At 38.7% G+C, this 23,008-nt stretch overlaps 1 protein-coding gene across 3 annotated transcripts in view; it reads left to right on the forward strand.

The window, feature by feature from the left end:
* Window positions 1–23,008, forward strand: part of LOC116252475 (uncharacterized) — a 56,772-nt gene that overhangs the window by 19,096 nt on the left and 14,668 nt on the right. For 2 of the 3 annotated variants that reach the window (XR_004172219.2, XR_004172220.2), the window contains exons 5-9: window positions 10,670–10,741; window positions 16,686–16,985; window positions 17,092–17,203; window positions 18,166–18,358; window positions 18,729–18,817. Coding sequence is in view for 1 of the 3 variants with exons in the window: in XM_031626756.2 (XP_031482616.1) it covers window positions 10,670–10,741; window positions 16,686–16,985; window positions 17,092–17,203; window positions 18,166–18,358; window positions 18,729–18,816 (765 nt within the window). In the remaining 2 variants the exon portion in view is untranslated. Of the gene's footprint in view, window positions 1–10,669; window positions 10,742–16,685; window positions 16,986–17,091; window positions 17,204–18,165; window positions 18,359–18,728; window positions 19,041–23,008 lie in introns of those variants that run through there. The other variant, XM_031626756.2, reaches the window with a different exon arrangement.

Here is a 23,008-nt window from a genome sequence, read left to right on the forward strand (position 1 = left end):
TGTGCGATATTGTGTGATGGGAACCATCTCCCGTAACTACTGAGCCTTGATCTAAATAAGGGGAAACACTAGAGAAATTACCTGTGTCACCAATAACGTGAGTTGCTGCTCCAGAGTCCACATACCACTCTCCTTGCTCATTTTGCTTCAAGTTAAGTTTGGATAAGGCTGTCATTAGAAGTTGCTGCACGTCTGCTGAAACCTTTGAAGTTGGATTTGATCCAGATGAGGATAGAGCTGACTCCACTGCTGTCCTGTTCTCGCGCCTGACCTGACTATTCTTGTTTTGAGGATTGTGCCAACATTCTGATTTTACATGCCCCTTCTTGTTGCAATAGAAGCATGTCGGAATTCTTCTAGATGTGGCAGAGGTAGTATTCATGTTTGGCTGTGTTGGGAGAATCCCTCTTCCCATGCCTGCATGAGGAGTCCAAGAACGAGTGCGAATTCCTTGCAGTGCGTGAGTTCCTGTGATCAGTACATTGTGGCTGTTGGAAGGAACCAGATTATGTCGTTGAACTCGACTAGCTTCATGTTGAAAAAGCTTAGCCTTTAGATCTTCAAAAGATGGGAGAACAGGTAAGACTTCAAAGGCTGTGCAAAAAATATCAAATTCTGTTCCCAGTCCACTCAAGGCTTGGTGGACTTTGTCCTTGTCGCTGACGGGATGTCCAATTGCAGCCAGCTGATCACTAACACTCTTGATTTCATTCAAATACTCCAAAACTGTACACGTCCCACGCTTGATATCCTAAAATTGCCTTCTTAATTGTAGAAAACGTGCTTCCGAGACTTGAGAATATGTTGTGGCAAGGGTAGACCACAACTCTAGGGCAGTTAAATCATCATCAATACCTCCCAATACCTCTTCTGACAAGGTAGAAGTGATATAAGCAACAAGAGACTGGTCGTGAGTCAGCCAAACTTCATATTTTGGATTGCTCTCAGGAAGAGTTTCATATTCAAAACTGATTTCACTTCCAGCCGATGACCCAGCACCTTTATCTCCCACGACTGTCTTCTTTACTTCACGGTTAACATACTTTGGAGGTGCTGGAGTAGTCCCATCGATGTGCCCATACAGTCTATGGCTCTTAATAAATGAGACAATTTGACGTTTCCAAGTCAAATAATTACTATGGTTCAGTTTTTGAGAGATGGGTTGTGAGAGAAAACTAGAAGATAGAAGAGAGGGAGCCGGCTGGTCCATGATTGAAAGAGAGGATTAGAGCAGACGGTTTGGGCAGAGTTTTAAAGGTCACGACAGAAATTAGGGTAAATTAGGGCAAACCGTGTGATTTAGGGCAAAAAACAGAATTTAGGGCAACAGAATTTAGGGCAAATCGTGGGATTAAGGGCAGAAACAGAGTTTGGGGATAACCACGGCAGAAAAATAAGATTTAGGGCAGAATACTTCAAGCTGAAATCACTCACCGGAGGACGATGTAACCTGGCTTTGATACCATGTGAGAATCTTCAGAAGTTCGTGTCTCTCCGGGCGAAAACAAGAATGATTGAGAAGAGAGGATAGAGAAGAAGAAGTTGATGGAGGCAAAGGTGCAGCCGGCGCTTTCAACAATATGTCTATGTTTCCGTTCAGCAATTCCATTTTGCTGAGGAGTATGTGGGCATGAAATCTGTCTAGTGATCCCATTATCTAGTAGATACTCAGTAAATTCATTAGAAATAAATTCACCGCACCAGATATTAGGGCTAGGCGTGGTCATCGACCACCTAGTGATAGAGTTCGGTAGGTCCAGTGTTGGTTCTATTAAGAACTTGTCCCCTTCATATACAAGCCCAAGTGGTCAGCCACAGATTTGTGCTGCTATGACATCTAAAGATATGCTACATCAAGCACTACTGTCGGTATGTAAGTGGTTTTATGATGCATGTATTCCCTTTAATGCAACTAGTTCCTTTCAGTTCCAAGCCATGGCAGATGCAATTGCATCTATAGGCTTTGGATTCAAAATGCTATCATATCATCAGGTGAGGGGTAAATTTCTTCAAGCTATGGTGAAAGAAGTATCAGAACAGTGCGATCAGTTGAAATTATGTTGGAAGGAAGCATGTTGCTCCGGATAGATGGACTGATACATAGTCAAGAACACTTGTGAATTTTCTTGTTTATTGCCTTAAAGGTACAATGTTCTTGAAATCTCTTGACTTGTCTGATGTTCCTAAGATTGCTGAGATTTGTTCAATGTTTTTGATAATGTCATACAAAAAGTTGAACCTGCAAACATTGTACAGTTTATTACAGATAATGCTACAAATTATAGAGCTGCAGGGGATATGTTATTTGAAAAGTATAGAACATTTTATTGGAGTCCATGTGTCACTCATTGTGTTAATCTAATGCTGCAAGATCTTAGTGAGATGCATGATATGAAATCAACTGTTGACCAATGCCAAGAGATTACAAAATTTATCCATAATCATGCATATGTATTGAGTTTGATGAAAAAGTTTACAAAAGGAGTTGAATTAAGACGACCTGCACAAACTAGATTTGTCACAAATGTATTGACTGCGCAGAGTATAATGAAACAAAGAACTCCGTTGAGGCAGATGTTCGCTAGTGAAGAATGGGCTGCATATCCACATGCTCATAAAAGAAATTCTTCTTTAGTTGTGGATATTATATTTAATAACGAATTTTGGGAATCATGTGTGAAGCTATTGAAGGTTTGTGTTCCATTAGTTCAAGTTCTCCGGTTAGTTGACAGCGAGGATAGGCCTTCCATAGGGTACTTATATGAGGTTATGGATAAAGCAAAAGAGGCAATTCGAGACAACTTGAAAGCGAAGAAAAAATTATATATGCCCATATGGAAGATTATATATAAAAGGTGGACTGGACAACTTCATCAACATTTTCGTGCAACAACTTACTATCTAAATCCTGCAATTAGATTTTCTACTACATGGACATAGAAGTCACGCATGGTCTGTTAAATTGTATTTTAGTGTTAGTCGCAGATTGTAGACAACAAGATGCTGTGCACAATGAGTTGGATCTTTATGATAGTTGTTTTGGGGACATGGGAGAACCTGGTGCCGTTCGAGCCAGGACAACCATGCGTCTAGGTAAATGCATAGAAATTTTTAATTTACTTTGCATTTGTTACATTTGATTCTTTTATGTTGTTTTAACTTTTACATGAAATTTGTTTTATTTTTGTTTAGATTTGTGGTGGAATAGGTTTGGGATTGATTGTCCAAACCTAGTACGTTTTGCAATTAAAGTCCTCAGCTAGACATGCAGTGCTAGTGGATGCGAAAGGAATTGGAGTGTTTTTCAACATATCCACAACAAGAAAAGGAATAGGCTCGAACATAAAAGGTTGAATGACATTGTCTTTGTTCGATATAATATGAGGTTGAAACATAGGTAATATAGCTTAATATTTACATTTGATTATATATATATATTTATATATAATTATACATTAACAAGTTTTCTCCTATTTAACATAGATAATTACAAAAATCATCAGCAAGGAAGCACACATCTCAGTTTGATCATATCAGGTTGGAAAACTTTGAAGATCTAGAGCCATGGATTGAGGAAGAACCAACTACAATATTTGATGATGAAGATCTTCAATGCTTCAACCTTGAAGCTGAAGCAAGAGAATAATTTGTTGATGAAGGAGAGTCTGCTGGTGCTGAATATGTTGGTGAGGATCTTCAAATTCATGAAGATGAAGATGAAGGAGAAGATGGAGATGAGGATGAGAATGGAGATGATGAAGATTATGAATGAGAGTCAAGAGTGCTTTCAATTTATATGTATTGGCATTGAACATTTTCACAATTTCATTGTGATGAAATTTCATTTTAGAATGTTATTGTTATGAATTTTGATATCAATGAATGATGAACGCGTAACTTTATAGCAATAATAAGTCTATCATTATCTAAAACATGTTTTCTATGAAGAACTTATTATTTTTACTGATTTTTTTTCATTTTTTCCTGATTTATTATTATTATTTTTTTAAAAAATATGATACAGTTACGATACGTTACGATATTTTACGATACGATGTATCTTAAAGCCCGATCGATACGGCTTACGATACGCTTTTTACAAGATTGACCGATATAGTCCCTTAGAAACCAAACCACTCCTAATCCTCTTCCCCGTCACCAAGTCCTGCAAAACACAACGATTAGCATAAAAAAAAAGTTTGCAATTCAACTCCTTTGTAATCTTGCTAACTGATGAGATTCAAGGGAAGATGAGGAACATGCAGAGCATTGTAAACTAAGAACTTGTTTAAAAGTGAGAGACTTCATTTTCCGGCTACAGAGATAGAGGAACCATCGGCAAGAGAAACACGTTCCTTCCCTGACGAGAGCTTATACTCATGAAAAAACTTAGGATTGTTGGTCATGTGGTGGGTGGCACCATTGTCAACAATCCACTCCATACAAGAATTACCTTTTTCTCTTGAGATAGCAAGGGCGCAATTAACTCTCACATCATCAGATGCCTCTGCCTGACTAGTTTCAATTTGGCTTCTGTATGCACGAAGCTCACGATTCTGATCGGCAGAGATTGATGTTTTCCCCCCATAAGGATTAGTAACATCAGAAATACTCTTCTTCCCACTAGAAGACCTTCCAACTCTATTCTTCTTTTGAGGGTGCAAATCCCAACAAAACTCCATGGTGTGACCAAGTTTCTTGCAGTGAGTACATTTCCGAGAGGGACGGGTAGCCCCTGTAGGAGCTTGACTAACAAGAGCAAACCTTTCATTATATGAGGTATGAGCCCCCCTTTTTTCTATTATAACAAGGCGTATTTGCTCTTCAGCTTCAATACGAGAATAAACATCTTCAATGCTAAACATTTCTTCTAAATTAAGAATTTGACTCCTTATACCTTTGAAGTCATCATTTAGTCCTGCCAAGAGCAAAAACACCCTGTTCTTCCATTCCTTGGTCCAATGTCGCAGCTGCTCTTAGGGACAATTCCAAGTATGATCGGAGTAGTAGTAAAGTGCCTCCCATTTTGATTCCAATGCCGCATAAAAGTCTGCCACAGAAAGTCCTCCTTGCCGTAGGGCATAGACATCCTTCATCAGCTGATACACTTGAACATCCTTCTTTTTCTGGCCAGACATCTGTTCTAAAATAACCCACATATCTCTGGCAGTCCTCTTACGAAGAATGAAAGGTTGAATATCGGAAGACACAGAGTTGACAATCCAAGTTTTGACTTGGTTCTCTTCAACACACCATGTATCCCGTGCTGGGCTAGTTTTAAGTGGTTCAGTCTTCTTCCCATTGACATAAGCAATCCACCCCCGATCGACAATCCCCATATTGGTAGCAGCAGACCAACAAAGATAATTGTCCTTAGTGAGACGTATAGTAGTGACTTGAACTGGAACATTTTCAGTTTTATAGACTCCGACATCTGCCTGGTTCGTACTAACAGTCGATGCATCTGATTCCGCCATCATAAGACAATAACTTTGAAAGCCAAGAGTATGAAAATGAAAGAACTGCCAGCAAAAGACAGACGGAGCACCAAAGGCAGTTAATTCTGCTTTCAACAGCAGCAACAACCTCACAAAGCTAGCACTAAGGCCCCAACAAAATGAAGGTCACACCACAACAATGGCTGAAAAGACAACAATAGGCAGCGACAGTCGCAACGAAACAGAGGCAAAGCCAGAGACAGCGACAGCAACTGCATAGGCGACTGTGGCACAAGGCAGGAACGCCGGCTGCACAAGGATATAGTAGAAACAGGTGATAGCAGATGCGCAGCAGGGCAGGTTCCTCACACAGGTTGTTGGGCTCACCAGGGAACTCGGGAGACACCTCTCAAACAGCAGCAAAGATGGCTCGAGCAATAACAGACACCAGTTGCAGATAGTGCCAACGGCATAACACCATAGGCATTGGGCGACTGCTTCGGGGCGACTACAACAGACCCTAGATAAAGGCTCAGGTGGTCAGGCGAAGGGGCAAACTTCGTCGGGCATTGCCGCAGAGAGATTCCAAGCAATGTCAGACAAAGGGCGTCGAGTAGAGGAGTCTCATCCACAGCAATGGAATATGGTGCCGGCGACAGGGATAAAAAGAGGAATGGAATGTCGGAAAACCTGATGGCAACTTCAACGTGTCGTTCTGGGAGGGTGGAACAATGGACAGAAGGATGGAGGCCAAGCGGATGACACCGTGCAGCACAGGCAGACAACGAAGGCTTCCACGACAGGCAGGTTTCGGTAGTGACAGTGACGCAGAGATACGCTGCACCTGCTATGGCGTTGTTTGCTGCTCAGGCGAGAGATAGTTCGAGCGGCAACTGCCATAGTGTTGGCGGCAATGGCTGTTCTGAAGACGGCGGCTTAAGTGAAGACAACAGACAGTCAGGCGACAGTGGACAGACCGCTCGAGCGGAAGAGTCCCAACAAACAACAAATAACTTCGACAGTGGATGACTTCAATACAAAAAAACAAAAAACGGCAACAGCAGGCATTAGCTGAGGAGCAGGAACTTTACGGTAGTGCTCCACGGGAACTTCACCAGCTTCACGAGAACTTCACACCGACCATTTTTTTTCTTCAAAAAATCGGCTTTGATACCATGCTGAATAATGAAATCACAAAACACAATCATAACGTGGAAAAACCTCAACACGAGGAAAAAACCACGATTAGAGGAGGATCCAACGCTCACTAGCAGCTGGTCTCTCTCTCACTTAATTTTTATTCACACTTTAAAATTAGGGTTACAATGGCATAAATAGATCCCAACAGATTGGATTGGGTCCAGACCCAAACCCAGACTAAGACCCAAATAACAAAACACGTCAACAATATATACATATATATATATATATACGGTCAGCTGCACCCGCTTACCCGTGATTTTGAAATTTGGTCCGCACCCGCTCCCATGTGACATAGACTATTATGTATTGTTAGGTTTTTTTTGTTATATTGTCTTTTTTTAAGTACAGATGGATTAAAGTCTTCTTGTTGAATTACGTTCCTTCTTCTAGAGATAAGAATTTTTTTTTTCCGTATATTAGATTACATTTAATGAGTAATGCTAAACTTCTTCTATTGATTTTGCATATATAATGAAGACAACAATTAATTTTTGATTGTTTAAGTTGATTATGCTTGTTATATTACTACTCTCCATATTTCAAATATTGCTCATAGTTAATCAAAATATCTTGACATATTAACATAACTAAAAACAAAAAAATTGGTCACCTTTTTTGCCTAGGTGCTAGTCTCTGCCTCCTGGCGCCCAGGATAGGTTTCCTATCTTCTCATCTCTTGAACGGTGGGCGAGGTTTTATGCAACTGTTCTAGGTTAGCAGGTCTGGCTTCCTCAGACTAAAATCTCCTTGACAAGCCATCAGCCACCAGGTTTTATATCTGATTTCAAAATTGTAACCCGTTAAGTTGCTGACATGTCTCGGCTTAACTCTCTTATGTTTACATCCATAGGAATGGATCTGTATACTTAACAGACCAGACCCAACCTGTCCACTATGGCTTGCGTGTATCAATGCTTCAAATAAAAAATTTAGTAGTTAGTAAGCAATCATCTTGTTGGTGCAAAGTCAAATCAGTTTCAGACCAAGTCAAAAGAGTTGTTCAGAGTCAAATGGAGTTTCAGCTCGGCTGAGTCAATCCGAGTTTCCACTGAGTGTAACTGAGTCAGGCTGAGTCAAACTGAATCATGTAGTGTTTCAAGCATAAACAAGGTTGGCCCAATAAGGGACCGAGTTGACCCGACTCAATTGAGTTAGCAAGTCTTAAAACACTGATTCAACCTGTTAAAAATGGCCAAGAATATATTGGACTGACAATATCTGAATGTGTGGCAGTGGCTGATAATAAAGATTTCTTATATTAACCATGATCTGAATTTATTTGTCTTGGCTTCTTTGGATTGCCAAAGCGTAAACATGTGAGTTCAAATTTTAGGACAGAAACAAAGAAATGACTCGGAAAATCTTTCTCTTAAAGAAGCTTTTGAAAGTGGTTGGAAACTTTATTTTTGAAACATGACTGAATTTGAAAAATGTTGTATTCAAATGGTAAGACCTGTGTCCTCCATGTGAAGTTCAGCCATTCTCGGCACCTTTATTAGGGTAATGAAACTAAAGGTCTAAAGCTAATGTTGGCTCGTTGTCTTTTGGCAAGTTTTATGAAAGGTTGGGAAACTAGAGGATTGGAAAAAAATAGTGAAAGAATACTTAAAAATGATGGGATGTGTTTGGATTCATAATCATATGTAGTCAGCCATCTTCCTCTATTGCCCTTAGTGTTCATCCTTAGTATTTTGGTAAAGTATTTGGAAACTTGATTTTTCTTGAAAATGGATTTGAGATTGGAAATTGATAAATTTGATTTGTTGACAGTCCCTTATTTTGGAAATATTTGGAATTGTTTTGACGAAATTAGGGTAGTAAATTGACCTTGTTTTTTGGGTCAACTTTTCAACTGAGTGTTGAACACTGAAGCAACACTTGATTGGCAGCAACATGGTGACCTTTCTGATTGATGATTTCCCATTGCTTGTGTAGTGGTGAAAATGGTGTACATACAGCAGAACGGTAAATAAAAGCTAGGTTTTTTTTTTTTCCATAAAAATAGAGGAGTAGATTCAGTATTTAGAAACTTGAGTAAAAAGGCGAAAATTGTGATAGAAGGCAGAGGGTGAAGGCTGAAGGGATGCCTAGCAAATGGCCTTGAGTTGGTCTATTTATAGAAAAGAAGTGAAGCAACAAATAGTCTGGGCAGTATTTGCTATATTCTACAGTTAATCACTGTACTTGGAAAATTCTACTGAAATGGGACATGGTGTATTTTCCTGCAGATTTCCAGGCTATTTGCCACACTGTGCAAATAATTCTCCATTGTCAAATTCATTCACGAAAATACCATATATTGTGTTTTTTGACTAGATGCAGGCTATTTGCTGTTCAGTATTTGCTAGCATCCAAAACCCTTCCCGGTATTTTCCCAATAAATTTCTTTCCTTGATTGGGTTCTAAACATTCACAAAAGTAGTATTTGCCAAACTAGGAGTAGTGTTCACTGCACTCTCCCAAGAGAATCATTTCTTAATTAGTTGTAGTTCCCTGTGCCTCTTACCTGTATTTCCCCGACTATGCATACTATTTTTTGTCTTTTCTAGATGACTCATGTTATGTATGTTGATGGGCTCGAGGTTGTTGGAGTTTTCCAACAAACTCAAGGACTTATTCCAAATTTATTCATGCCTATGTAACTTGGACATTGCATTTTGGGTGCCACATCCCCATCAACGGAACGTGGGTGCAGGTGGACTTGGATGCAGCTCCAACGTGCACCCAAGCGTGGTCAACTTGTGTCGGGTATGGTGAGCTGCACCCGACCAAAATTGTCCATTTTTGATGCACACTTGACTTGAGTAATAATGATGCATCACACTCAATTCAACAAAAAACTTAACAACAGCGAAAAGTAAACATAAAAAATTGAATAAAAAAACTTAAAGAAAACATAACATTGAGCAACATTATCGTCTTACAAAATTGATACAATAAATAATGCGTCTGAGTGAAGAAAATAAAAAGGGATTGTTTAAAATTTAAACTGGAGTTTGGAAGGCAAAGAGATGTGCGGACGCCGGAGAAAAATCTGATGTCTGAATAAGAATGTTGATTGCCACAATAATAAAAAGGGGCTCAGCCACTGAAGAGAAACAGCCTGCAGTCTGCCGGAGTGGACTGTGCTAGAGACAATCTACCTGCCTTGCATTGGATAAAGATTGAAGGTTCCGCCGGTTGTTGGAAGACAGCTAGCTGGTCTTAGGTTGGCGGAAAATGGTGAGAATCGCCGGTTGTTGGAAGAAACCACTTAAGTTTCTTTTAAATGATAAAAAATAAAAAAAAGACACATTTAGACTCGACGTAGGTTGACCGTACCCTACTCCTGTATATCAAAAATGGAAAATTTTGGTCTGGTGCTGCTGACCGCACCCGACACTTGTTGATTGTGCTCGGGTGCGTGTTGGAGCCACATCCGAGTCGACAACCACACCCATGTGGCGTCGACGTGAGTGCAACACCCAAAATGCAGCCTCTGTGTTACATAGGACTCAAGATGCGTTTTGGGGATAAAAATGACAAAAAATGGGGTGTTTACACAAGGTTAACTTTTGACTTTTGATAGACTTTGGAATTTGAAAAAACAGGTTCTTTAATGCTGTAAAATGGAGCTAGTGTATAGGAGAATACTTCTCATAATGAAATCTTAACGAAAACAATAATAATATTTAAAAGCATGAATATTTCGTGGAGATATGCTTTCATTTCATGTTGGCAGGAATCTGTAAAATTTCTTGAAATCTTGGATGCATATGCTTGGCAAAGTTACAGGAATGATATATTCTGTTGCTTATCATGTAGTTTGGAGAAGAGCGTCCTTATATTTCTGATCCAAAAACTGTCATGTTGCATTATCGTACATGCCTGAACACCCTAATTATGTTGGACTGTGGGAGTGTGAGAACTGAAAATAAAATCACAGAATCACATTTACCACTCTATATGACTTTCTCATCAATAGCCTTTGTCTTTAATGCCTGGAATGTACAAAAATTATTTGACTGTTTTCTTTCTCTTTTTTGCAGATATGGCCTCCAAAGAATATTAAAGATTCTTCATCTCGCCTTCATTTGAATTTGAAGGAATCAATGATCCAGGTGAACTCGAGTCGTTTCTCAACATGGCTTGAGTGCTTTAGATGTTTTGATTATTTTTCATGTATCTGCTATTCAAATTGTGAAGTGTTGAAATTAGAAAGTTTGGCTTTAAGTGTGGTAGTCATTTGATTATTTAAAAGTTAGGGTTCTCTTTTGTCTTTTTACTATTTTAGTTGTCTTACTTTTGTAACAGCCACAACCGTGCCCTAATCTCTCTTTAAGTAGAGATTAGAGCACGATATGAATTGAATCACTTTTTCGTCTCTCTCTCTCTCTCTCTCTCTCCCACTCTCTCTCTCTCGTTCTCCCCCTTCTCCATCACGCAACATGGTTTCAGAGCCACTGCTGGCGTGATCTTCTCAGGCTGCTGCTAGCGTGATCTTCTCAGGCTGCTGGCGTGATCTTCTCTCGTCTTTCTTGCTGTATCTTCTCAGGCTGTTGGTTACGTGATCATCTCAGGTTGCTGCTGGCGTGATCACTGATTTCTCTCATCTTTCTTGCTGCGTGGAGGAGGACCTGATCTCGCCTATGTGGAAGGCGTGATCAGATCCTCAAGTGGAGTGTGTGGAGAAGGTTTTACGTGCTGTTCATGGATGCTGTTTAGAGTATTGAAGCAAAGTTGATATGTTGTTTGTGTGGCTGTGGTTTAAGGCATGATCAGAGGTTCTGGTGAAGCAGAATATATGCAGAATTATCTACGCAAGACGTGGACTTGCTGTTTGAGAGTTGAGGCAGAATATATGCAGAACTTATCTACGCAAGACGTGGACTTGCTGTTTGAGAGTTGAGGGGTTGGGAATAGAAGAAGCAGCGGCAGAATTTGTTAATAAGGTTGTGCTTTCAACAGAATATTTTCAGCAAGCTTTTCCTTTTTGTTCTTGTGTGCTTTCAGCAGAATATTTTCAGCAAGGTTTTCCTTTTTTTCTTGCTGTTCGGGGTTGTGAAAGAAGCTTGTGCACATTTCTTCGTTTTGTTCTTGACGTCTGCGTGAAGTTGCTGCATATTATTTTATCTTGGTATTCTCATTCTTAATTTTTTGCTGTGATTCATTATGGCTGAGAACCACAAATCAGAGGGTGGTAACGATCATAAAGGAGTTGGAAATCCCTTCTCCTATGGATCTACGGTTAAATTAGATGGACACAACTATGAACTGTGGTCCAGGTCCTTTATGTTGTCAGTCAGAGGACATCGAAAGAGACACATAATTGAAGAGGATGAGCCTGTTGACAAGTCAGGGAAGTACATAACCTGAGAAGAGGACGACAACATGGTTTTGTCTTGGATTATGAATAGCATCCAACCACAAATTGCTTCTACTATTACTTACTATACTACTGCGAAAGAGATGTGGGAATTCCTTAGACAGACATATTCACAAGATAAGAATGTGAGTAAAATCCTTCAACTTGAAGAAGAGTTGCAGAACCTCCGACAGGGAAATCAGGACTTATCACAATACTTTGCAACAGTTAAAGCTACCTATGAACATCTGAAATTCTTGCGTCCTCCATGCAAATCTTGTTATAAGTCACACTTTGAACCTACTATGGTTGCAAAGTTTCTTGTTGGTCTCTCTCCTGAGTATGCTGCTGCTAATGATCAGATGTTCACTGGAAGTGAAATTCTTGATCTCTCTGATGCATACAACAGACTTAGCCGTCTGGCTATTAGCTTGTCTCAACCAGCTGGTGTGACGCCAGCTTCTGCTCTTGCTGTGGGGGGTGGTCGTGGTCATGGCACCACCTATAGTGCCAAAGGAAGAGGTATAGGTCGTGGAACTGGGGGTCGTGGGAGGTTCCAATGCACTTATTGTGGAAAGAGTGGACACTTAGAGGATCACTGTTGGGATAAACATGGTCGCCCATCCTCTTTGTCGCAGGGAAGAAATATGGTCACCAAACAGGGCAAGAGCCCTACTCACTCTTCTATGGGCTCTGCGCAGGCTGCCACTCCTACAGTGGAGGACTCTTCGTCTAGTATAGCACCAGAGACAGTTACAGTTAGCATTGACAGAGTTAGAGTATGAGCAATTTTTAGCACACAAAGCATCACAGGCTTCAGCTTCCACAGCGTTGACTGATCGAGCCTTCTCAGCGGGTCCTTCCACGTCTGACTCAGGTACTTCGTGGATTATTGATTCAGGAGCATCGAGACATTTCTGCAGTAGACATGGGTCTTTCACTACTTTGCATAGATTTCCCCAGGCACGTCATGTCAAAATTGCAGATGGTAGACTGTCACCCATATTGGGTTATGGAGATGTGAAGCTTTCTCAGTCTATGACTATTTCACGTCTTATATGCTCTTGAATTTTCATCTCATATACTCTCCGTTAAACAGTTGACTACTGATTTACACTGTCGCATTATTTTTGACCCTGGTTCATGCTCATTTCAGGACTTGCAAACTGGGAAGATGATTGGTAGCGGCTATGAGAAAGGGGGCATCTACATCCTGTCGGCTCCTATAGGTATTGCTGCTACCTCTTCTACATCAGAGCCTACATTCTTCCAGTAGCATCTTCGGCTTGGTCATCCTTCAGCACCCAAGCTCTATGCTCTCCTATCTAATCTTTCAGTTCCAAAGTCTTTTCAGTGTGGGGCTTGTCAACTTGGCAAGCACACACGTAGTAGTTTTCCTTCGATTCTTAGTCCTTCAAGTCAAGGGTTATTTGATCTTCTTCATGTTGATGTATGGGGGCCTAGCAGGGTTGCTAGCCGAGCTAAGTTTAGGTACTTCCTTGTCGTTGTTGATGATTATTCTCGAGTCAGTTGGGTATTCCTTTTGAAGAAAAGGTCTGAAGTAATTTGTATTCTCAAAAACTTGGTTATTGAAATAAAGACTCAATTTGGTTTTGTGGTTAAGTGTATTCCAACTGATAATGCTCTTGAGTTCAAATCATCTATCTTAATGACCTTTTATGCTGAAAATGATCTCTCTCCCCAATTTACATGTCTTTATACCTCACAACAGAATGGAGTTGCCAAACGAAAACGTAGGCAACTTCTAACTGTTGCTCGTACCCTAATGCTTTATAATCATGTACCTGCATACTTATGGGGTGATGCCATACTCATGGCTTGTTACCTGACCAATCGTTTGCCATCATCCTCCATTGACAACAAAGTACCGATTAAACTTGTTTATCCCAATCGAAGCTTATTTTCCATTGCACCAAAAGTTTTTGGTTGTACCTGTTTTGTTCACATCCTTGGGCCTAAACGTGATAAACTTGCTGCTCAAGCTATTAAGTGTGTGTTCATTGGCTATCCTCGAAACCAAAAAGGGTACAAGTGCTTTGATCCGGTAACTCACAAAGAGTATATCAGTGCAGATGTCACTTTTTTTGAATCTCAGTCTTACTTTAGTCCTACTTCTGTGTCATCTGAAATGCCATGTCCTATCCCTTTACCTATCCCTCCTGTCCCGTTGCAATCTTTTCCATCTCCTACTCTGACTATGAATAGGTTTCAGGATCCTCCATTGGTCTACACTCGACGACAAGATCCCTCTCATGGTCGACCATCAGACTCTTTTCAAGATGTGAGCTCCACTGAAGTAACTGATGTTGTTCCTTCAGATGACTTGCCTATAGCCCTGCGCAAAGGCAAAAGACAGTGTACCATGCATCCTATCTCTCACTTTGTTTCCACTGCCCATCTTGATGATAACTTACAACAGTTTCTTAATGCTATGGCAGTTCATACTGTCCCAACTTGTCATCAACAGGCCTTACTAGACTATAAATGGCGAACAACTATGCAAGATGAGATGGATGCTCTCGTACAGCGTGGTACCTGGGAGTTGGTTGATCCACCTGAAGATTGTGACATTGTTGACTCCAAATGGGTATTTACAATCAAATATCATTCAGATGGGTCATTAGAGCGATACAAGGCTCGATTAGTGGCTAAAGGTTACACTCAGACATGCGGGGTTGACTTCTTTGAGACGTTCTCTCCAGTGGCCAGGTTGGGCACTATTCGCCTTATTATTTCTGTTGCGGTACACTCTAATTGGCCTATGTATCAGCTTGATGTGAAGAATGTCTTTCTGTATGGTGATCTTGAGGAGACTGTATATATGCAGCAACCTCCAGGGTTCGAGAAACAGGGGGAGTGTAGTAAAGTGTGTCGGCTAAAGAAGGCTATCTATGGACTTAAACAAAGTCCGAGGGCATGGTTCCACAAATTATCAGAGGTGGTTCCACAAATTATCAAAGGTGGTTTCACAATGTGGATTTGAACGATCTCCTTTGGATCATTCTCTATTCATCAAGAAGACCCCCACAGGTATAGTTGTCATGATAGTATATGTTGATGACATTATCTTGACAGGTGGTTGTGGTCAAGAAATATTTGCTACAAAGGCTTTCCTTCAAAAGCATTTTGTCACGAAGGATTTTGGTCACTTGAGATATTTTCTTGGTATTGAAGTTGTGGAGAACAAAGAAGGTGTAGTATTGTCTCAAAGGAAGTATGTCCTTGACCTACTGCAGAACACAGGGATGCTAGGGACCAAGCCGGCTAATCTCCTTATGAATCCACGTATTCATCTTCATGATGATCAATCAGAACTAATAGATTCCCGATCTTACAGGTCTCTCATTGGAAAACTGCTTTATGTTCCTGTAACAAGACCAAACATTAGCTTTGCTGTCGGAAAATTAAGCCAGTTTATGGAAAAGCCTAGAAAAGTCCACTGGGACACGGCGTTGATGGTGTTGAAATACCTAAAATCATCCCCAGGCAGAGGCCTCTTCTTTAAGAAAGGTGAATCTCCAGAAGTTGCTGCTTACAGTGATGCTGACTATGCAGGGTCTGTTGATGATGGAAGGTCCACGACTAGCTTCTGTGTCTTTGTTGGGGGCAATCTCATATCATGGAGAAGCAAGAAACAAAATGTAGTCTCTAGATCAAGTGCAGAATCTGAATATAGAGCAATGGCTCAAACGGCGACTGAGATGACGTGAGTTAAATCTATGCTAACGAATATGAGTATTCATGTTTCTCTACCTATGAAAATGTACTCTGATAATAAGGCTGCCACTTATATTGCAAACAATCCAGTATTTCATGAAAGAACTAAGCACATTGAGGTGGATTGTCATTATATTCGGGATCTTATAAAAGAAGGTGTGGTGTCTACAATTCATGTAGCTTCTGAAGATCAAGCAGTAGATATGTTTACGAAAGCTCTTCCGATTGGTGATTTCTCTAGATGTTGTGACAAGCTGAATATGGTTGATATCTATGCTCCAGCTTGAGGGGGAGTGTTGAAATTAGAAAGTTTGGCTTTAAGTGTGGTAGTCATTTGATTATTTAAAAGTTAGGGTTCTCTTTTGTCTTTTTACTATTTTAGTTGTCTTACTTTTGTAACAGCCACAGCCGTGCCCTAATCTCTCTTTAAGTAGAGATTAGAGCACGATATGAATTGAATCACTTTTTCGTCTCTCTCTCTCTCTCTCTCTCTCTCTCTCTCTCTCTCTCTCTCTCTCGTTCTCCCCCTTCTCCATCAGGCAACATGAAGTTTTACTTTTTCTCTTATACTTCCCTTTATTGATTTGAGTCCCTCAAAGGTAGACACTCTACGGTAAGTTTTCATCAAAGCTGCATTCCGGTTTGAAATTGTTTTAGTAAAATTCTCTTCGTTAGTTGGAGAAGATGCTGAAAGTAACATTATTGTACGGTGGACTTGAATTGTGGCAAAATCATGAATTTTTGACAAGATTTTCTTGACATGCGATAGTAGAATTTATCCAATAATTCTCATGATTTAAATGACATCATCCATCTTTTATACTCTTTTATACATTTACTTGTTCAGGTAAATCATGGAGCATCATTTTGTAATACAATGATTTAAGAGAGGCCAAGATTCAATCTGGTTTTGTTCTTTTTAAAAATTATTTCTAACAAAGTTTCTCCTATTCACCTTGTAGAGTGGCCTAGAAAAGAACATTCTTGGAAACCAAGTTGCATTTCCGAAAGCAGAATCCCGAGCTCCTCCTCCTGCATTCTCATCAGGCCCACTTATGGGAATATCTCCTGAAGTTGAAGATATGGGCCTAAAGCCCTCTACCTTGAAAGAGGAAAGCTTGGCTGGTGGATATCCATTAGATTCTGGCACTGCAAGGCTATCAGTGGAAGATATCATTGAGATCAATGGTCCGAGCTCTATGGGGAAGCAATTTACCCCAAGTCAGGAGTCAAACTTCTCTAAAAACTTAAGTCCTGTTGGTGTAAGTCAATACATGTCATGAACTTCCAATAGTTTTGCTAGTTACTTCTAGAAGTTCATTGACATACAGTTGCTACATTCACTCATAACATCCTACATTGATGCAGCCTGGTGCCACAACGAGAAAGAGTGCTGGTTACAATGTTGATCGACATAATTCAGAAGTTTCATATTATGCGGATGATGAAGATGGAACACAAAAGAAGTATTCTCGTAGAGGTTTGTCTTGCAGCTTTGGGATCTCAAGTTTGTTCTTTAAATGTTCTTTTGATGTTTAAACTTTAAATTGTGAGTAAGAGCAGCAAGATATATTTTGTACTCTTGCATTCTCATTTCTCTTACCCTTAAATGGTATGCACATTGGAGAAGTAAAAATTTATCCCTTAGTGCGTACGAGACCAAGAGAGTGTGAACAAGCTTTAATAAATGTATTTATTTGCTTATCTATTTTCATTAAATGCTTCTAAATGTACATGTCCTTTTATTTAGCATTTCATTTGCTTCATTTAGAGGTTGTAAATAATGTTAATGTACATATGATTACCTTTTGAAATTCTATTGGTTACTAATTACACACAAGGAGATCTGATCATTGTTAGTTTTAATTGGGCATCATATCTATTATGCATGATAAATTCAGGCTTTCCAGTTACTCATAAAGATAGGATAATTAATGGTGCATTTTCTTTTTTCTTTTTTTCTTTTTTTTTTGTTATCATATGAAAGCAAATAAATATTGGTGTAGGTTGGGGCCAACTCCCATTCGTCTATAAGAGTTCTGGGAAAATGAAAATAAAATCATGAGCCTCTTCCTAACTTAAGAGATAAGAGGTGACACCTTGCAAAGGATGAGGGCTTGTGAATGAATGAACCACTTTTGAATTATAACAGTGTGTGGTTCTTAATGCCAGCAGTACTATTAGGTCATGGATGAACTGTTCGTAGGATCTCTAAGTTTAGCTCTTAATAGCAATAGTTCTCAACCTGATGGAAGCTGGACAGGTATACAGAAGAAAAGCAATGAATAATGAAAGCTTTTTTTACTATTTGTATTAGTTATATGTATTCATCATATGTACATGTCGGATATCCACATATAAACACATAAATTACTTGTTATAAATTTAGTTTACTTCTAGGATGCTGACATCTTGCTAACACTGGTATCTTATGAGTTGCAGGCCCTTTCCATCATAAGTTCCTCAGACTTTTGCTGCCTTTCTGGTCAAGTGCATTGCCAACATTGCCTGTGACTGCACCTCCACGTAAAGATAGGGAAGGGAATGCAACAGATGACATTAATGAAGGGCGGTCACGGCATTCAAAATCTTCAAGGATGGATCCCAGAAAAATGCTTCTCTTTCTGGCAATCATGTATGTAACTTTCAGTGTTTTGTGTCATAAACTTTGAACTATTGATGTCCTTTTTGTTATACTCTGATTAAAGCTGTTTAAAGATAAGGTTGTGGTCATTGAAGGTGGATGAAACTAAGGTATGCCATGTGGCTTCCTAGCCTAGAGGAAGCCATAGAAGGGTGAAAACTGAAAAGAATATGTTAAAGACTATGACAAAAAAAAAAGGGACAGATGGAAACACATGCAAACACTGACATGGACAACTGTTGTTCTGTTTTGTCTACATACTCGTCTTGCTTCATAGTGTTCGTGTTAACAAGATTTTTCTGTCACGTTTATTGTTTTCATATCCCATGCACATAGTTCTTATGCTGGGTTTCCTTCACAGGGCATGCATGGCGACCATGGTTATACTGTACTATAGGATTGCACAACGCAATCTTTTGGAAGCTGTACCTGAAGATGGCAAAGAATGAGGTAAACTTCATCTTTAAGTGATCATTATTGTTTCTCTTGTAGATAGTTCGGGCTGTTAAGATTTTTCTTGTAGAAATATACTTGAGGTATATTTGTGGGATGGGACTCAATTTGTCAGGGTGAAGATCTGGTCAATCGCAGTTTATATCACATTTATACTACCAAATTTCCCCTCCTGGAGTAAAATTCTATCACAATCAAAGCATTGAAATGGTTATGTTTTGCTCTTTTAGTGGGACAAAACAGTAGCAGTTGGAAAAAGAAAGTGGCTCTGAATGAAGCTCAGTCTGATCTTCAAGCACAAATTTCTTGTCTGCATTCTTTGAGATTTCGCATGTCTATTTCTTCAGTTCATGACCTTCCGGGTTGGTCCCTCAGCATGGTCCTATCAACATGTTGAATGTGCAGCCATGTTTTACATGCATAACGATTTTTTTCCCGTGCATATGATTCCTAGGTCTACGAACAGCCAAACTTTGCATCTATTGGGTCCCAAAGTGGACATAATTTTTAAGACAGCACAAGCTGGTATTTTATTTTCCGGAGTAAGTAAAATGCTGAAAGCAAAGTTCTCTACATATGTACCGCACCTTTATTACGACTTGTCGAAGGGCGGGGATTTATTATAAGCTACATAAGATATAAAATAAATATTTGTTCATTTTAGTAAGTAGATAATTGGCTCCATGATTGAGATTCAGCACAATGTAGCAAGTCCTTAGCCAAGTGCATGTCCCAATGAATTAGAACCCTAAATGTTCCTGAACCCTGATATAGGTAACCGTTGGAATTCAACTCAGGTTTAGTTTGACGTTTAATGCTAAACAATTCAAGCTGCACGGTTGCACCAAAAATTCGAAGCCTGCATTGAAAATGTAATTAATAATAGATTTAGGTCCTAGATTTGTGATTTGTATATAAATGGAATTCTGAATTCACATTTGCATCTATTTACATGCTATAACCAGATCAAAATGAGTCAACTGTACCGAATAACTCCATCTATTTGTATTCGATCCACATACGGAGGACATGGTACTGCCTAGTCTTCCCGTTCAAATTTGAGTATAGAAAAGGTTCTGCACGGACCACTCCCTTTCTGAATATCTATAGCTAAGAATTTTAGAAGTGTTTGGTCCGATACAAAGGCTTAGCACGTCTTGCACTCGATATTGTTCAGTTTGTCCATCTTAATGCTCACCGGCCTGGTCAAACATGTGGAGGCGTGGTGGGCTCAAGAAATGCATAATAAAGAAAAAATAGAAAATAAGTGCATATTTATTAAGTCATTAAATCTATAATGAGGATCAGATTATTTTTATTTTTCTCAACTTATATTCAAGGGAGCATTAAAAAAAGTTAGACAAATTAAACTTATGAACCATAGAAAAATAAAATTGAAAACATTTTTTTGAAGGTTTAAAATAAAAACAAGGGAAACAAGAAAAGAAAAGTTCATTCATAGTAAATTTTTAGAAATGTTAACAAGCAAGCTATCATGCGCTCATACAGAAATAAAAAAGACCCTTGTGAAAAAATTTTATCAGCAATTCAGTTCAAATAAAAGAAACATCAAAACCAGTTATACATTGAGTAATATGGTTCTCGAATCTCTCGTTCTTCAAGATGTGACCTGATCAAATCAAATTGATGAATATCAAAGACGGTAAAAATGAAGGACAAGAAAATTGGCAATTATCTTACAGAAAAATTAATCCCACAGTTTTAAGGGAAGTTTCAGCATATCAAAACAACTTGAACTGATTTGAAATTTAGACTATAGATTCTTGGCATGATAGAGAATCTGTAGAACTTTAAAAATCCAAAAAAGAATTTCAGAAGCAATTTTGGAGACATTCAAAAATTTGACCAAGAAAAGACAGTAAATCTACTTCAAAATTCATGCTTCATTAATACAAAAGTTCATGTAATAGTATCTAATGACCACAAAGATTTCCATACTAACTCTTTGTATAACAAGCTTCCAACCACATTTAAAATTTTTGAAAAAGTTTTTAAGGACAAAAAATATATAGAATAAAAAACATAGGTTTTTTGCAGAAAAAAAAAGCAAAACAGAAAATACTTCAAATCATGAACTTTGCCAATGTGGAAAACATCTCAAATCTGCATGCATTAACGTGAAGATTTATCTGTAAATTTTGTATACATCAGAGAATCTACAAAACTCAAAATTAAGAGAAAAGATCCATAGATGAGAGAATTGTGCATCTAGCAAGTTGATGCATAAACTTGAAAAATATGTTTTTCGTAACGAGATTGGAGATATTTTTTGTCCTAACTCGTTGGGAGAGTGGAAAAGCCTTCACGCATTAAAAGGTGACCAATTAGAGAGAGAGAGAGAGAGAGAGAGAGAGAGAGGGAGAGGGAGAGCAACATCTATCAAGAGTTACCAATTTGAAAATTCAGCAAATATAAATGGTTTATTGGTACTTTGTTAAAAATTATTTACAATTTTGCCATGCAAGTGAACATAGGGACACTTCCACAACTTATGAAAAAATGTTATTTCTAGACTTATAATATGGGCACGTGCCTTTAGAAGTTTGAGTAGGCTTTGTCTTCATTGTCATTCCTTTTAACTTTATAATATTTAGGCATTATAAAGTTAGAAGGAAGCATAATGGTGAAACCATTAGGGTGCATTGAATACCCTCTTATCTTAGATCTGAGGTTGATCTAAGATCCTTTTATGTGGGATCCACATATAGATATCAATATATCTGATTTGTATAGGATATTCAACCGAACAATTACGAAAAACTTAGATATAGAAAAAAATCAGATTGGATTCAGATTTAAGAAATGACATCCAATGTCATTTGGATTCAGATATACGTAATTATGTAAACATGTTCAGATACGAATTTGGATTGGATTTATTTTTAAATAAATATCCTATATCTAATACTCTTAGAAAATTGACCAAATTCCGTTCAAAATTTGAATTCAGATTCAGATTCAGATATGAATGTAAAAATCAGATTCAGATTCATATTTGAATTGTGAAATCAGATTTTAGATTTGGATGACTTTTATTTATTTGTATTCGAATATGAATTCAAATCTGAATATGTGAATATCTAAAAAATGTATACGGTTAAGGGTATATCTGATTCAAATCCGATCCGTTGACATCCCTATGTGAAAAGAGGATTTGAGATCCTAGGTTTATAGCCAAAACCTCAGAATTTGAGGTGGATGAGGGGCGTTAACCTTAAATATGCGGATATGAGATTCTCAATGATCTCAAATATCCTTAGATCATATTGGCTAGATAAGCAAAATGATTACTATGTTACTTGAATTTGCTTATGCTATCCTTACTTTGAGGGGGATATTGGGCTCGAGTCCTTGCTTGAGGTTAACAACACATCCATGTTACACTTAATACTCAATGTCATTTTCTACTAATCTGGAAAATTTGGTCTTTGAGGAATCAATCTTCACGAAGGGAAGAAATATACAATGAGTCAGTTCAAAGAAGCTATTTGGGCAGCATGTAATGAAACAATTTCTATAGTGGGGTGGTGAGGAAACCAGAAAGAAGTTGAAAATGGATCCAATACAAGAGATCTTGTTACCATCATTACCTTGAGTATCTTCTATTTTATTATTATGTTACAATTTTGATTCTGCCAATATGCTTTTGTAAGGAGTTAAACTAGTTGAGTTAAACGAGTTAAACTTCGTGAGATAACTGAGTTGAATGAGTTAATAAACGAGTTGACTGAGTTAAACAACATGAGGTAATCGGGTCGAGATCAAGCATGATGTTGTGTAATAGAGTGAGTTCAAGTTTGTGATATGGAGCTCAAATTGAGTTCGAGTCAAGCTCGAGTTCGAGTTTGTGGAGTTGAGTGGAGCTTGACCTCAACTCGTCTCGTTTGCAGCCCTAGCCCTATTAGGGGCTCTGTCGACCGGCACAACGGTTGACTCCACTGACCACTTTGTCTAGCCTATGATAATTTCTCATGTGTGCCCTAATGTTGAGGCTATTAGTTAATTTAAACCAATTTAGTCCAATTTCTTCCAAGGATTGATAAGGGGCCAATTTTCCTTTCCTTTCCTTCCCCCTCCCTTCCAAACATGCAATTTTTTGAAACTTTCTTTTCCCTAGACTTTTTCCCTCCATCCAATCAATTCTATCCTTATATTTTCTTTCTATTC

The sequence above is a fragment of the Nymphaea colorata genome, chromosome 4 (genome assembly GCF_008831285.2).
Source record: "Nymphaea colorata isolate Beijing-Zhang1983 chromosome 4, ASM883128v2, whole genome shotgun sequence".
NCBI lineage: Eukaryota > Viridiplantae > Streptophyta > Magnoliopsida > Nymphaeales > Nymphaeaceae > Nymphaea > Nymphaea colorata.